At 41.1% G+C, this 16,880-nt stretch overlaps 1 protein-coding gene across 1 annotated transcript in view; it reads left to right on the top strand.

Moving 5' to 3' along the window:
• The window catches only part of TFCP2L1 (transcription factor CP2 like 1), a 33,828-nt gene extending 17,265 nt beyond the window's left edge, over nucleotides 1–16,563 (top strand). Inside the window, exons 4-16 of the mRNA XM_009275044.1 lie at nucleotides 3,228–3,304; nucleotides 4,939–5,044; nucleotides 5,315–5,421; nucleotides 6,034–6,186; nucleotides 7,386–7,496; nucleotides 9,240–9,331; nucleotides 10,739–10,787; nucleotides 10,884–10,977; nucleotides 11,875–11,965; nucleotides 12,640–12,740; nucleotides 13,749–13,891; nucleotides 15,984–16,035; nucleotides 16,489–16,563. Of these exons, the coding sequence (XP_009273319.1) occupies nucleotides 3,228–3,304; nucleotides 4,939–5,044; nucleotides 5,315–5,421; nucleotides 6,034–6,186; nucleotides 7,386–7,496; nucleotides 9,240–9,331; nucleotides 10,739–10,787; nucleotides 10,884–10,977; nucleotides 11,875–11,965; nucleotides 12,640–12,740; nucleotides 13,749–13,891; nucleotides 15,984–16,035; nucleotides 16,489–16,526 (1,214 nt within the window). The 3' untranslated portion in view covers nucleotides 16,527–16,563. The remainder of the gene's footprint in view (nucleotides 1–3,227; nucleotides 3,305–4,938; nucleotides 5,045–5,314; nucleotides 5,422–6,033; nucleotides 6,187–7,385; nucleotides 7,497–9,239; nucleotides 9,332–10,738; nucleotides 10,788–10,883; nucleotides 10,978–11,874; nucleotides 11,966–12,639; nucleotides 12,741–13,748; nucleotides 13,892–15,983; nucleotides 16,036–16,488) is intronic.
• Nucleotides 16,564–16,880: the final 317 nt, after the last annotated feature.

The following is a 16,880-nucleotide window of genomic DNA, read 5'->3' as shown; positions in this document are numbered from 1 at the left end:
CTTGCAGCCACATTTCTTTACGGATTTAGCTACCTGAGTAAGAATGATGTGTTACTGATTTAGTTTTAGCAGAAAATTGCAGTCTATGCCTGTTAGTGCTGATGAGTCAGTGATGATCTGTGTACCAGAGCCTTGAGTGACTTCTTTGCCCTCTTTGACGCCAGGGGGAGTTCAGCTTTCTTCGGGTTAGGTTGCTGCTATTCGCTTAATTTTACAAAGGGATCCTGTTTTCCAGCATCCAAGTACTGATTCTTTAGTTTTGTTTTTTTCCCTGCAATTGCTATAATTGCAGGGCTGAGATTGTAATTCACCATTTCAGGAGTTTTGCTGGTAGTGATGGTGGAAAACATAGGGCAAACAAGGTTTGGGAGGTATTTTTCAAGGAAAAAATATAATCCAAGCAGTTTGGTGCTATAAAAGTACAAGTATCTGAACCCTGTCCATGCTACACCAATGAATTATGGGTACCATTAGCCACAAAGCAATGTATTTGCTGGAATAAGTTGTAGGGAGAATGAATTTTTCAAAATCAATACCAAAACATTTATATATAAATGAATTGTGAAGAATTAGGACCAAATTCTTACTGATAGAGCTCCACAGAGAGGGAAATAAACTGCGTGTTTATGAAGCTTGGCTGGGAGCAGTCTTGTTTTGGTAACAGTTCTGTGTAGTAACTGGAGTTAAACATTCAGAGGTCAAGGGGAAAGCAGTTAGCATAAAATACCATTTTGATTGAGGTTTTTCATGGCGTAAACTGAGTTCTAGGGCTTACATCAGATGACCCATATATCTTTCATCAAAGCATTTTATTTCCTCTTTGGCTTTCCATTTAATATTAACTCTGTCTCCACTACAGTTTCTTTTTTACCAGTGGGCAGAATCTGTTTCTAACTCCATCCAAGCTGAATTACTCCTGTCAGGAGGAGATGTGCGGTGCCTGCTGTCTGTCGGGTTGCAGTATTGCTCCTATCCCGTGCAAGTGGTTGGAAGATGCATGCTGCAGAGTTTTTGAGTGCTTGATGCTAGTTCGAAGGCAACATGGCTGATGTTTTTATGCCCATTATTTTAGTTTGTCTCATTGGAACTACGAAAAGCAGATCAAGCTGAGCAAAGAGCAGGAGTGTATCAGTGCACAAAGGTGTCCCAAAAACCTGCTCGTTCCTGAGATACTTGCTGAATGGCTGGCAGTGCTTCTGGTTCTACCATTGCCTTCCTCTACAGCACAGCTCATGCCACTTAATTTCTCTGTCCCTGTTACCCCATCTGAGTACAGTCATAGATGTATTTTACTGTCTCTTGGACACTCACGGTCTCAAATACTGAATTAATTTTCTCTAATGATTAATTAGCCTCATATTTGCATGGGAATGAACTGTAAGTGCAAGAGATGCTTGGCTGTGTAAATTTGTTTGAGGCAATGAACTGTATCACTCTATAGCTGATGAAATGTATCCCTGAACTGAGCCATCAAGCAGCCAAGTACCTCATACAACATAGGTACACATGTACAACATGTACACAGATACATAGTACAACATAGAAAACCAATTTCGCAAACCTGATCCTGATCTTTTTTATGCTAATGCAACAGTATTGATGATGTGGGGAGATATATAACCTGTAAAAATTGCCAAGTAAACAATATTAATGTTTATCAGTGGGAACATTAGAAAGTCTCTTGAGTTAAAGTGTGGAAGACCTCAATTTCAGGACTGTGATTTACAAAATCCACTTTTGTTCTCCAGCAATCTTCAAAGGAAGGTCACTGTTGTTGTTTTGGTTGATGTATGCGCAAAGAGATGGGTTAAGATCTATGCATGTTCTCAGTGCTTAGTTTGGTACTTCATATGGTTTATTCTCCCCTCTCCCCATGCCCTAAGCCGGGTCGTTTCCTGTTTGCAGAACTCCTATTGACATCAGTAGGAGTGTTGTGCAAACATTTGGGGCTTCAATATGGCCTCTCTTGTCCTTCCCCCGCCCCCCACCCCCCCCCAATGCCAGCCAGCTGAATAAGCACAATTATCCCTGTGCTCTAGTGATATGGTCTGTACTCACGCGGGCATCCGGAAGAGCTGGGATTCCCAAAATGGAATCTGCCTGAAATGTGGTGCCCTCCTGACACATCTGCTGTCATAAGTCATCTTTTTCTAGATCCAGATCCAGAAATGTAGCATTTCTTGTCTCTGCTGGTAGCAGCTGCTTAGAGGGAGATATATCTGCTTTGCAGTTTTCTGCAGGGTCAGTTCTGGTTGGGCCAGAAGACCCAAACTGATCTCCTTCTTGGTCCCTGCCTTGTCATACCTGTGCATTTTTCAGTAAAAGGGAGGATAGCAAGATGAACAAGAAAAACTAGCTATAAGGTATACATATGCTCCATTAATCCTAATGATCCTGTCCTGCCTCTGTACTAGCTGTAGGTTTATTGTACAGAGTTGGTCCTATACAATGAGCTTTTGTGCTATCCTTGGCCATTTGTTCTTAAGGTATTGGGACATCAGTCTCCTTTTGTCTACTGTCAGCCTTGGAGGGAGATGTTATTTCATAAACCAGTTAGCTAAATCCTACTGATCTGGCTAAATTCCTTACACTGAGGGTGGTGGTGGGGTGCTGGAGTATGAATTTCCTTCCCGGAATTGGTCTTTGCACATCCTGTAATACCCATTGCTGCTTCCACACACGTGTCTGAAGGAGTATTTATGCCCTGTGCAGACACGTTCAAGGCTTTATGGAACAAATCTTGTATTTCTGGTTCACTGAAACACCTTACAGACCTGACTGCTCTCTGAAGAAGGCGAGATTTCGCCCAAGTTGCTATCCTCTGCAGAATAGTGCCTAGACTTGTGCCAGCAGCTCTTCACACAGCCGTTGCTTCAGCAGAAGGGACAGACGAAGGCAGTGCTGTTACAGCCTGTGACATGGGAGGACAGCTGCCTCGAATACCTTGGTGACTTTCAGAAGGGCGACCAGAAAACTGTAGCAGCCCTGGGAGACAGAATATGATCGATGCCCTAACCGAGAGATTTTAGCTTGCAAAAGACAAACCTTCCCCTCAAATTTCTGCTGTGCTTTAGTGCCTACTCGATTACTGGGGGCAAATGCATTATGTTACCAAAAATGAGCTTTCCCTGATCAAACGTATGCTTTATTAGCCACGTAAATGCCAGCATGACTCTCTCATTGCTACAACATATTAAACACCTTGGAAATGTTTCCTTAAACTCTAGGTCAGTCTTATGAAATCCGTCTACTTGAGAATAGGAAATTGGGAGAGTTTCAAGATTTAAACACAAAATATGTAAAGGTAAGGAGAAATATAGATTTCTTTTCTTCCTGCTACTACATACAGCCTCTAATGAAGGGCCTGACCTTGCTTACACTGAGACAATGGAAAATACTTTGCCATTGTTTTTAATGGGAGCAGGGCTGATGGAGTTGTTGAGCGCTAGTTTCACGGGACTATGCAGCTTGGCTTTACAGGGCTTCAGGGGAACCTTTATTCCGTTTGTGATCATGACCCCAGAGTTTCACTGTGAATATTGGGTTCAGGGGAATCCCAAAGTTCAGAGGTGAACGTGGTCAAAACCGCTGAGAGGCAGACTTGTCTCCCTTCTTAACCCGAGCAGCGCGCCTGGGTTGTTATATGTCAAATAGAGGACCCCGGTGTTTACATCGTTCTGCCATGCAGATTCTGCATAGCTCCAGTTTGCTTTGGTAATGGGCATAATTATGAACATACAGAACTTGGTGGTTTGGTTCTGGGGATTTTTTTGTTGTTTCCCACCTCCCAAAACAGTTCAAATTCAAGAACTTGGGTCCGGATCTTGGTTCTGGGTCCAACCTTCAAGCCTTCCTTTCCCAAATTCTTGGCTGTTCTGCCTCAGGATTTCTTTGGAGAAGTGGGGACTAGTTGCAAAATTTGGATTCCAATCTGGATTTCAAATGTTGTCCAAGTTTAGGCAGTTCCCCATTTGGTTTTTGGCCCATTTCAGGAAGCATGTGGATTGGGATTCCAATTTTGCAGGCATTCCCACTGTGGCTTGCTTGCTTGCTTCTTAGCATTAGGGTTTGATTTGAGCGTTTCTCAGGTTCATTGGCAAAAAATGCTCACTCCAATTTGATACAGAAGTCCCCAGCAGGAGCATGGACTTGAGAAACTGGGAAGTAAGGAGTGATTGACTCATGCTAGTGTAGCACTTTTAATATACAAAAGGATGTATTAGTTAGGCGTACTTTGGACTTGTCTGCCCTGGGGATTGCTCTTATTCCAGCCTTTTTTCTCCAGTTATTGACATGGCTGCACCATTGCAGGCTAGAGATGAAAATTCTCCTGTTACGGAAGCTTTCCTATTCTACACTCGTTTAACTGCATAGTGGGGCAGTTTACCAGTGTACAGGGGCAAATCCACTGCCAGTGACTGGGTGTTAATGGCTGGAATGAAGTTTAATTCCCACTGACAAGGTGTCTGGGCATGTCAGCTCCACTGGTGCAGGGACAGGTGAGCTGGCTTTCACATTTGCTAGTCAGAGTGGGACATACTGGGGTTGGGGCATGGTACAGACACACTAATTATTACCCCCATGTGAGCCATTTTGGGTGTGGAGGCAGTATAGTGATGTTTAGATGGTATGACACCTAAGATTAGGTGGACATTGCTATAGTGCTTCCAGACCAAATCCCAGAAAGCTGTACAGAGCTGCATTACGCAGTGTAGACATGCGCTGTGAAGGGGAAAGTGTGTTGCTGTCTCACTCAGGGGTCCCTTAGGAATTTTATAAACATGGTGATGGGTCTCTTAGATGGACCCTCTGCTCCCCTCATGAATGGGGGTGAGAAACATAACAGATCAGCTTTTGCTTCTATGCTGGAAAACCAGAGTCATCTCAAGAGAAGGGCCTTTGGATCACATTGTTCATCTTGCCATCTTTTCTTAACAGAGCATAATTCGTGTAGTTTTCCATGATCGACGCCTGCAGTACACAGAGCATCAGCAGCTCGAGGGCTGGAGGTGGAGTCGGCCTGGGGACCGCATCCTTGATATAGGTGAGACTCTTTCATTATGGTTCTTGTGCAGCATTTGGAAGCGAGGTGCTGAATGATGTATGGTGTATTTCATGTGTGTTTAGGTTTTTTTATATCCTACTCTCTTAGGAATCCTGTATGTCTTTGGGTGGGAAGGAGATCTAGCACTATAGGTCCCAAATAGATTTATCATTGGTGGCTTGGCTTTTCACATGCATCTTGTAATTGTATGGAAATGCTTTCTCTTCTTCAATTTAATATTTTTAAAATTTTAGGGGTTTTCTTCTACAGATATTCCACTGTCAGTTGGTATCTTGGATCCCAGGGCCAGCCCCACCCAGTTGAACACTGTTGAATTTCTGTGGGATCCATCAAAGAGAGCCTCGGCATTCATTCAGGTAAGAGAGAAGTGATATTCCTGTGGTAAATACAATGGTGAGATATCTTACCAAAGACATGGAGAGTTAAGGTAGCCAGGACGTGAAGAAGAGAGAAAGATGCAAATGATAATATACAAACTTAAGCGACAATCATGTATAATTAATTTGTAGGATAGTTGCTAAACCAACTTGCTAGCTACTTGCTAGCTTTGGAGTACTATCCGCTACAGCTAGGATTTTATTTTTTAAAAAAAAATGGATGTTGCTTTCTCAGCATGGGTTTTGTCTGGAGGAAACTGTTCACAACCTGTTAGTTTTGCTTGCTTTCCTCTTTCATGAGTGTTTCTCATCCCAAACGCCAACTATCTGTTTTTAATCTGTATGTGGGATTTACTTAAATCAAAGGATGCTTTTCCTGATGCCCTGTTTCTCTCTGGGCTCCTTGTTCTTCTAATTGTTTTGTCCTGAGGAACAGAAATGAAAACATTTTGAACTCTTCTGCCTCTCTTAGTTTCTCAGGAGGAGCCAAAGTCTCACGTTCAGGCACCCTGCAAGTTCAGGGAGTCTGAAATTCAGATTTGCACAGCTTCCAACTGTCTCCAGAGATGAGCACAGCTTTTGTTTTGCCAGGTACATTGCATCAGCACAGAATTTACTCCACGGAAACATGGAGGAGAGAAAGGGGTGCCCTTCCGGGTGCAAATCGACACCTTTAAGCAGAATGAAAATGGTGAATACACAGAACACTTGCATTCTGCAAGCTGCCAGATCAAAGTGTTCAAGGTATGAGGTAGTTTTAGCTTTGTGATCAGCTGGATTAGACAAAGATACAGGAACATGCAAAGTTTTTAAATTGTGTAGGCGTGATGCAAATAGTGGGGTAGAAGAACAGACTTTTAACTGGGTATGCTAAAGATCTTAAACAGGACTCTTGCACACAAAGTGACATAAGCCCTGAGCTGCTACGCAGCAATTCTAGTTAAATTCAAATGACCCAAGTGCCGCACCAAGACTTACGCCAGTCCATTGTGCCTTGAACACTATATAAATACTGACATCTGTGCTGTGTGGATGTAATAATAATACTAATAAACCCCCCAACAACTCAAACCTCGACTGGTTGGAATGAAAACCCATTGGAGAGGCATCAGTGCACAGAATAAATTTCTGTGGAATATAGGCAAGTAGTCTCTAGAAGGCATTGCCCTTCATTAGTTTGTGTCCTGGAGATGATGTGTATTGCAAACTATACAAAATATGGTCCAGTTTTCAGGAATATTGAGGCTTAGGTCTCAATACACTTAAACCTATTGAGGTTTAAGTATTTTTGAATCAACTATTACACTGATGATATTCAGGGTATCCATTAGGTGCTCCTAGGCAATCAAGACAATATGGGCATCTCCAGTTTCTTTGATTCAATCCTCCACGAACAGTGAGAGTATAACTTGGAGATCTTAGATACCCTTTGCTGGTTGCAGCAGAGTTCCTCTCCATGCTACCTGGAGGACAGAAAGATGATTCTGTTCATCTCTGAAGCTCCTAATTTGGGCATGGCAGACCTGTAGTCACTTGACAACAAGCTTTTCATAGGCCTGTTTTCTCAAAGGATCTGCTGCTCCAGTCTTGCTCCTATGAGCAGTGTCTTTCCAGTTCCTGGAGAGATCGTACAAATACCAGTCGAAGTGCATAACTCATCGGGCTCATGGTCTGAAACAGTTGGTATCAAATCTCAGGACTGCGGTCAGCCTATTTTGGAATTGCAATACGCATTAATGAGGTATGTTATAGACACAGTAGAGATGCTTGACTAATCTTTTTGTCTAGAAAATGCAGCTCTGATCTTGTTCCTTATGTAGAGTCCCCATAAATCTTAATGAGACTTTTGTGAACAGATTAAAAAAAAAAATAAAAATCTGTTGGCCTCTGTCTCCAAACTTGTAGTACTTGGCATAAGGGAAAGCTTGTGCTTGTGCTTATAGCCTAAAGGAGCAGACAGAAAACAGAAGACTGACAGGGAAAAAATGGAGAAGAAGACCACCCAAGAGAAGGAGAAGTATCAGCCTTCCTATGAGACAACTATTCTCACAGAGGTAAAGCATTTCAGACGTGTCATACTACTTCAGCATGTTGGGAGGTAGATTTGAGAGAAAATGCAGCCTAGCTGAGCCTTGGAGATTGTCTTGTGGAGACACGTATGCCCAGATCTAACTGAAATGGAGACCTGCGTGAAATTATAAAATGTCTCTCACTGTTGAAGTTTATAAAAGATGCCAAAGTTTCTTATGTTTCAGGGTATAAACCAACCCTTAACAGCCTAGCTTTAAAAGAAGCATTTTCTCTATCTTCTGCCATGCTCCCGGGCACTTGTCATGGCACTTAGATGCCACTTGTATGAGGTATTTCCTTCAGAACTGTCTGGCAAAAGCTCATGTTGGAGATGGGGCACTTGAACAGATGAATGGGCTGTCTGATTAAATTATTAATCTGTTTTTCTGTGAATGTGCCTATGAGGCTACTATTACATACTAGATCTCAGAAGATTCTGCCTTGTACTCTAGGAATATCTTGAATGTCTTATGTTCTGATGCATCCGGTGTAGAGATGTATGTGTTTCTACCCCTCCCTGCCATTACTAAGCTGTATATATAAGCTTACCCCAGGCTGCAGAATTACTAAGCAAGAGGACTCGAGACAGTGGTTTAAAAGTGCTGTTCCGTCTCCCTGTGGGAATATTTTGTTGTTTGATTTAGTTCTTGTTTTTTTGAAGTGGCTTGCTGGACTTCTAAAAATGAGGGGGTTTTCTTAATTTAAATAAACTTCCTGTTTGAGATCCAGTCCCTCCCACTCCATTTTCCTCAGGTTGCCAGGAGTGACCAACATGTTTTCTAATTCAATGTGGTGGTTGTTAACAAGGCTCTTGTGTACACAGACCTAATTCTACTGAGTTGGCAGATCCCAAACTCTTCCTATGAGCTCTGATGCACTTTGACATATTGCATGGGGAAATGTGGGTTGCCAAAGAGTTAAATATTTGCCTAGTGCTGGTGGAGATGATAAAATATTTGCTAGTATTTGTGGAGATGATAAAACTCCAAAGCTATGCCTGTCTTCTTTTTATCATTGCAAACAAGGATACTACAGAGCATTTTCTTGAGCTCTTGATGGAGGGGGGTTCTACAGGGCTAGATTTCTCCTGCTGATTAAGTGGCTTAAATTCAGAACAGAGTCACCAATTCTAGCTGTGTTACTCTGGTTTTACACTACTGTAATGGAATATGGAGTTTGACCTCTATTTGTGAAGACTTTTAGTAGCTTTGTGTCTGTCTATCTTAAATTTTCTCCCTGTAATACCCATTTATAACTCTAGCTCTTTGACTAATAGCCAGAGGTTTTAACAGGCTGGTTCAAATTCTGCTCTTTCACTGGTATAAACCTGAAGCAATGCCACTGGAGCATATTTGTCACTCTTGCCTGGATTTAATTAGGGATTTATAATTGAGACCAGGGGTATTTCTGTATCATTGCTGCCTTCAGTCTGAGTTGACTTACTGGCGTTGCTCTGACTTACAGCTGTGCACACTTTGGCCCAGTGTTATTTGGGGACAGGCTTTGTGAAATGGGAGAAATGTGGAATGCACAACTGGAATCAATCTGGCCCCCTGACAGCCCGCTTGGAGAGCGGCGTAGAAAATCCATGGCCCGTCTCCTCCTCCCAGCAGGAGTGATGAGCTGAAGTTAGTGGCGTGGCAACAGCATGAACGTGGTATGAGAGGAGAATCGAATCCTTTATTTCCATCCTTATGAAAGTATCCCCGCTGCCTTTCTTCCAACAGTGCTCTCCCTGGCCAGATGTGCCTTATCAAATGAACAATGCTCCATCTCCAAGCTACAACAGTTCTCCCAACAGCTTCAACCTTGGAGATGGGTATGTAACAAATAAATGCTTTATCTTTCCTGTTGATGTGGTAGCCTTTGTGTGCATGTGTTTTGTGTGTCCATGCATTTCATACCCTGGAAGAAGAGGTCAAGGACCACCCTTCCTAGAAAGGGGAAAATATTTCCCACAAAGACTTTTAAGATCTTCCAGCCAGGAATTCCCTGTAATGCAGAGTACTATTTGTACTGCTTATGCGAGGTGAGCATCAGAGGACCACCAGGGCAATTTCTGCCATGAATTTCCTCTCTTACTCTTCTGTAGGGGTCAGAGAACACACCATGTCCTGTACCAGCAATTCCCAGTATCTTCTGACAAGAGTGTTAGAGGCTTTCAGCCTTCAGCACCTCTTCAGAGTTGATATTTCTTCCTTCCTTTCTGTCTTGAGGCAGTCTGGGGTGCTGAATTCCCAGTTGAATGGGATTTAAAGAAATTCTCTCTGGAGAAAAACAGGCTGGTTTGAGAAGCCGTTCCAGAACAAAGGATTAACAGGAGGCATGTTTAATTAATATAGCTGTCATAAAGAAGCAGTTTTAGTGGTCCTGAAACACCCAAGATGATAGCTGATGACAGAAATACACAGCACGGTCCCTTGGTACTTCTGAGTCCTCCCTGCAACATATTTTCCCCTAGGAATTTGACATAGGCCTTTCTTTTCCTCCTCTAGGACTCTACAGCCTTGTCACCTTCCCGCACGGCTCATTAATTAATCGATGTTGTATCACAAATTTTCAATGAGCAACCTCAACCTATGAATAAGGACAAACACTGAAATGACAAAAATTGGTGTCAGTAGAGAGATCTGTTGAGCATTTTCTTCCAGTGGTAGATTATTAACTCTTTGGGAAAAATCCTTTATGTGTTAAAGTCCTGTCTATGTTCTGGGAGGGTTTAGTAGAAATGTGGGTTTGTCTAATATAGTTAAATTGCTATTTATTAAGTTTAAAATAACACCAGGTTTGAATTACAAGGTTCTTTATTAAATTTTTGCTAAGAATCATTATGAGAGAGTGGATTTAGTTCAGAGATCTCTGGCTCATAGAATGTTTCAGTTCAGCCACACTAGTAGGTCACAACTTCCTTGCTTAGATGGCATCACATTAGTGAGCCACCTGTATGGAGAAGCTTGAATGAGGTCAGAACTGAGTTTTTCCGTGTTGAGTAGGACCTCAACTGACCAGCAAAAGGCTCAAGTAGAGTTTTTTGTTTAGGTTTTTTTTCTTTTCTTGGTCCAGATTTTGGACACCCTTTTTAAAATCTGATAGAGAAAAAAGCCAAGTTGATATGTAACTTGAGACAGTTGAGTCAAATTGAGGAGGGGGAAGAGGATGGACAATGCAATGTAAAATTTAAAATAATGTTTTTTTTCTCTTCCAACTTTATATAATTTTTTTTTAGCAACAGTTCTCCAACCCACCAAGTGGAGCTCCTGCCTCCCAGCAATGATGTAAGTACTTGAGATCATGTTAATGTGGTGCTTTTCTTTTTTAGGACACTGGTGAACAGTTCATTTCAAGACCTTCTTATTCTTTTTGCAATGTAGCATCTCCTTCCTTCTGCTTCTATTCAAGATGCCCAGCAGTGGCTTCATCGTAATAGGTTCTCTCCATTCTGTAGACTCTTCTCAAGTTTTTCGGGTGAGTTTAAACAGTCCAATTATTTTCTCTTTATTCTCTTTTGTAAGTGCAGCTCATGCTTCATATCAATAGCATCTGCTGCTGGCCACTGTTGATGGGATCACTGGTCTGATCCAGTGTGGTTGTTGTTTTGTTCTAGATTAGTTAGCATTTGCCAAAACAGTTTGTAGAAATATAGAATAAGTTAAGATGGAAGAGAATAAGTTAAGACGGAAGGGACTTCTTGAGTTCATTAGGTGCAACCCCCCTGCTTGAAGCAAGTCCAGGGCCTTGTGCAGTTGCGTTTGAGTATCTCAAAGGTTGGAAATTCTACAATCTCTCTAAGCAACCTCTTCAAATATTTGACTACTCTAACAGTGAAAAAGTTTTTCCTTATACCTAATCAGTGTTTCCCATCTTCCATCTTCTGTCTGCTGCCTCTCATCCTGTCCCTGTGCACCTTTGAGAAGGGTCTGGCACCATCTGCAGCTCCATCTTCACTGTACCCTCCCATTAGGTAGTTGTACACAGCGGTAAGGTGGTGGAAGGGGGAATTGTTAAAGATGTTGAAACCTTGAGGAGACTCTCTCTGACTTGCAACAGGATTAAACAACCTGGTGAATATGGCAGTTAGAGAAAATTGGGCTATTTAATGGCCAGTGTTAAATATCTAGCTTGTCTCTGAGTTGGCTAGAATATCTTCCAGTGCAGCACTGCTCTTTTGGCAGCTTCTAGCTCTCTGTTTCACAATGATTGATTTGCAGTGTACACCTCTCTGAATTTGCAACTTCTCTAGGCAGATCTGTCTGGTTTAGCTTTGTGGATTCTCTCCCCCTGCCCTTTCCTGCTGCCCATACACTCAATTTGGAAGCTAAGATTTGCTTAACTTCTGAAAAAAAATCAATTTGAAATATGTAGGTGCTGACTTACTGAAGATGTCCAAAGAAGATTTTGTTCAAATCTGTGGGCCTGCTGATGGAATTCGGCTCTTTAATGCAATCAAAGGAAGGTTTGTACGTCTTCCTTCCTATTTTTTTGTTATGGCAGCATCCCTTGATAATTTCAGTGTTAACTAAAAGTTAATCCTGGAGCTGTAGCATTTAGACCTCCTTTTAACACTTCAGAGAGGTCATCTCAGAGGCTGGAGATCACAATGGTATTCAAATCCAAGTACAGCTCAGAAATGTTGCCGAAATGAAGCATCATAATGTGGATCTCCAGTGGTCTATTTGCTACCAGCTGATAGCTTCCATCCACTTCATATGAGACACAACCTACAATACCTTGTGTTGCATCTCCATCACAGGTAACAAACAACAAACAAACCAACCAACCCCTGGAGCCTCAAATGACTCTTAAACTTACTTAATGGCAATAACATAAATTCTCCAGCTGGGCAGGATTCAAATCAGTAAAGGCAGGTATGATGAGCTGCTTGGCAAGTGCTGAAAACTGTTTATTCTTATCTGATCCTGAAGAGATTAAGGTGCTCTGCACTGTACCACCACCTCCCAGGGGGCTCTTACTAGACCTCCTAAGACATCTAGTCACCAGCATCAAGACTATCCCTTAGCTGATTATTTATGCACAGCCTGAATGATTCCATCACTCAGTGTTTGCTAGCTGACTGGAATGATTTTAGATCTACTAAATAACTCACTACTGTTTTTTAATAATCCATAGAAATGTAAGGCCCAAGATGACAATTTATGTCTGTCAAGAACCAGAGCAAAACAGGTCCCATCTTCACCAGAAACGGGAAAATGGAGATGGCAGTCTTTGTGGTAAGTTTTTATGTATGGATTTTTGTTAAACACTTATCTGGTGAGAATGCTGCTTTCTGCCTGAGCTCCTGCGTGGGACAGCTTGGCGTCCTGCGTGTTTAAAGAGGTCCTGTTTATCCCAGTTCTGACACTTTGGTTAGTTTCAGGGCTACAGATTCCAACTGGTACTGTCTGCCTGGGAAACAGACCCAACTTACAAGCTATCTGCAGAATGCCACAGCAAAGTCTCTGTTTAGTTCTTAATAGGGACCATAGCATTAAAAACTACCTTCCCATCCACGATTTGCTTTAGACTGTGGCTTGTTTGAAAATATTCTGGGAAATGGAAGGTTGGTATGTCTTAGAGAGAGGTTCTAATTCCTAGAAGTTTGAAGCTTTTGGGGACTCATGGCTCTTAAATATCCCTCATGACAAGATGTACAATAAATGAGAACAGAGGTTGTCCTCAGTTCTTGTGCGTAGCATTAACCAGGCACAGCTCTTCTACCTGGTTGTTTCTACCATTTAGATTGGATTTAAAAAATAAGTCATCTACAGTTATTTGATAAATTGTAGTCTTTAGTTTGTGCCTGTGGGGTCAGTGGGATAACATCTAATAAAATACTACTTTTGTGTAACATCATATCATGTGTTTCACTATTTAATTGGATCTGCTTTAAAATGTCAAAATCAGTAAAAGTAGATTACCCAAAAGTATTAAAATCTTTATGAGGGGTTTTTTTAGTGCCTCATGATACATGTTGTCATTAGTCCCTGTGTTTTCCTCTGGGCAAAAGTGACGTGTGCTTTATTTGCCCACTGCATCCAAATACTGGGTATTTCTCTACAAATCATCAAGCTGGATATTTGGGGGCTGCTTTGAAGGTACTAAATTTGTTTATCTACTGTCAAGATTTGAACCTTGATCTTAAACCCATTTGGTTGTTGATATTGAGCATCTTGGTGTTATCTGTACTTGCTATACTATAATTACTCTGTAATTCTGTAATTGCTTTCAACTTATTGCAGTATATCACGCAATCTTCTTGGAAGAACTGACCACGCTGGAATTAATCGAGAAGATTGCAAACTTGTACAGCATTTCTCCACAGCAGATAAATCGAATCTATCGGCAGGGACCCACAGGGATCCATGTATTAGTGAGCAATGAGGTAAGGGTTTAATGCAGACTCTGTCAGAGCTGTAACAGTTGTCTGACTTCTTTAAGTTAGAATGACCTTTTAAATTATGAAATGAATCTTCAAGGAAGCTTTGCAAGGTTACTAATCCCAACAAGTTAAAGCAAATACTTAGAGCAAATTATTCATGCATACCATTGATTTTGGTGTGGTTTTAAGATCTTTGCTTTGTAAAAGAGGGGTTTTCTTGAAAACAAAACAAAACACAACAAAATTGGTCATTTCCTTTTCATGTTGGCTACTTAAACAAATTCTGAAGTAAGGATCTAAAGTGAGAACCTTTAGAATTTAATAGGAAAGTTTCCTAAAGAAGAAAAGTTTGAAAATCTTTAGGGCAATTAGTCTTAGATCTTGGCCAGTGATTACAGCCACTGGGTCAGAGTCAGTGCTGTAAGTGCACACTATAATTTCATGAACCTCTGCTAGCTGTTTGTGTCCCATTATGTGATGGCTTAATTTAGTCCATTCCATTAACTTGCAGGTTAATAGCGAGTTGCCCTTCTTCCTCTTTTCCCCCCACTAAATTACTTACTCATTCATGCACCAGAATCATTTAAGGAGCTTCGTTTATAAGAAACGTTGTTAAAACAAATGAAGCATAACATAGGTCTCTACTGGAGCCTAAATTGAAGGCTGTAATGCTTATTCCTAAACTCTCCTTGCTATTTCAGCCTGATTAAATCTGAAACCTTGATGCTTTGTGGATCTAAAGTGCTTGGAGGCAACTCTTGGTAGGGGAATTGCCTGAACCAGCTTGGGTATAAGGCTTTAAGTATTTATTTAAGTCAATTATTAACAATGTCTATTGCTTTTTTAATAATTTTTTTCTTGTCCTAATACTATAGAGGCAAGAGTGAGGCACTCTATGAATGTACTTCATGCATCATTAGGCACAGACACACAGACTGGCCAGTGAAGTTTGATTTGCAGGAGCAGGAGGTGGATGTTAAACCCAAAAGAGAATAGGGAGATTAGTCTAAGATGAAAAGGATATTTGGTGTGAGAACTTACAGCTGGAAAGTGCTCTACTTGAATGATATTCAATAGCTAGGAGAAGGCTTTTGCTTAAAGCTGGATTTTCTGAGCTGATCAGAGAGGTTCTGGTCACCTCCCCTCTGAAGTTAGGTGTCCAGCATCTGCTCCGACTGTATAAGACACCTCTTGAAGGTAATTCACCTCCTCTGTCCCACACAGCTACTCTGAGATGGGAGGAAGCATTGACTAAGGATGAAGCTTAAATGAGCATTTCAAATTGGATCTGAAGTCAGCTGAATCTCTTAACTCACTTCTCTAGTTAGGGGCCTCACTAGAACCTGCATGTGTTCTGAAAATCTAGTTGTTTCTCATGAATAACTCAAATAGCTTTAGATACTGATCTTGCTTCCCACGATCTGCCTTGCCTCTCATAGCAGTTTCATTAAGATTCCTATGCCTTGACAAAATACAAGCAGGTAAATGATTCCTGCAAGCACAGCATCTATACTAATGTCTGGTCAAAATAGCCAGGTGGACACTGCTGAGATGGCTTTATAGTAACAATATTCCTTTATCCAGCAAGGAGTCCATTTCTCAGGGCTGACCACCTCTAGATATTTTCCCAGATGCTCATGTAAGCTCAACAAAGCTTCATGGTTCAGCTGAGTGCGTGTGTGTGTGTATTACCATTGCTAGATTTTAGGAGAGGGCTGTCTTCATCCAGTGTAAACTAGTATAGCTTCATTGAAGGCAATTAAGAGCATTGTCTTTAATAGACTAACTGGAGTGGTATAAGAACTTGCAGGGTCAAGAGCTGCAAAGGGGATGGTAAAATGCTGAACAAGCCAGATCGGTTCCAGGCAAGCACTTTAGTATAAGCTTCCCTTAAGCACATTAGCAGCTGCAAGGACCTTAATTAATCAGTCATGTACTTTAATAATCTTATGGGCAGGGTTACTCAGAACTGTGTAGGACTGGACACCAAATGTTGTTTGATAACTCTCCTCTAAATTCTATTCTGGCACTGAAAGAAACTTGAATTAAATTGCTAAAAATATTTTGTGTTGGCTTTTTTCCTTCTGCCCTTCAGATGGTGCAAAACTTCCAAGATGAATCTTGTTTTGTTATCAGCACATTAAAAGGTATGTATTGCTGCCACTATTACATGTAGTTCTAAAGATAATTTCTCTTTTCAATTGCACTAGACGTTATCACAAATTCGGTGCTGTTATCCTGAAACAATAAGTAATCTAATTTAGTGTAAGTCAAGGTGTTGCATCAACTTACACTATGATAGACTGATTGATCTATGCTTTCCTTTCAGTTACACTGTTACAAAACTTTCATAAATCCATTGATACCACTGACATAAATAAGCAGAAAATCTTCTAGTAAAATGATAAAAGATGACAGTTAGTATGTTATATTTTTTTATATGAATGCTTTGACCTAGATGTTCAACATTGATTTTCATGAATGGGTTGTGGAACAAGAGTACAAACTATTGCAAAATACCTAAGAAGAAAATCTGGAGTTCTGTATCTGTGCTGTTTTTTAATAGCAATGAAAAAATGCTTTGCATTTCTTTGTTACAGCTGAAAGCAATGATGGCTACCACATCATTTTAAAATGACCGTGCTGCACAGAAAGACTTTAACAGCCTAAAATTTAGTGCCTCACTGAGATTGCTACAGCCTAGACTGGAAACATGAAGAACCTTCTGGATAAAATGCTCCTATGAACTAAGAATTACCAAACAGCTTAAGGAAAACCTTGCTTTTACAGATATACGTTTTTGGTGGTGTGTGGTTTTGGTTTTTTGAAGCTGGAGCTGAGAACATCCTCAAAGCTTGTACATGTTTCTTCCACCCTCCCTTCCTCTTCAGTCTTAAAAATTATCAAGGTTTCTGCTTATTACTTAGAAACATCTGCCTTGTACTACAGGGAAATGAAAGATAAACAAAACCCAATTCTCTAGACCCCTCAT

The sequence above is a fragment of the Aptenodytes forsteri genome, unplaced genomic scaffold (assembly GCF_000699145.1).
Source record: "Aptenodytes forsteri isolate BGI_AS27 unplaced genomic scaffold, ASM69914v1 Scaffold255, whole genome shotgun sequence".
In the NCBI taxonomy this organism is placed as follows: Eukaryota; Metazoa; Chordata; class Aves; order Sphenisciformes; family Spheniscidae; genus Aptenodytes; species Aptenodytes forsteri.
This window is presented reverse-complemented; position numbering and strand designations above follow the sequence as displayed.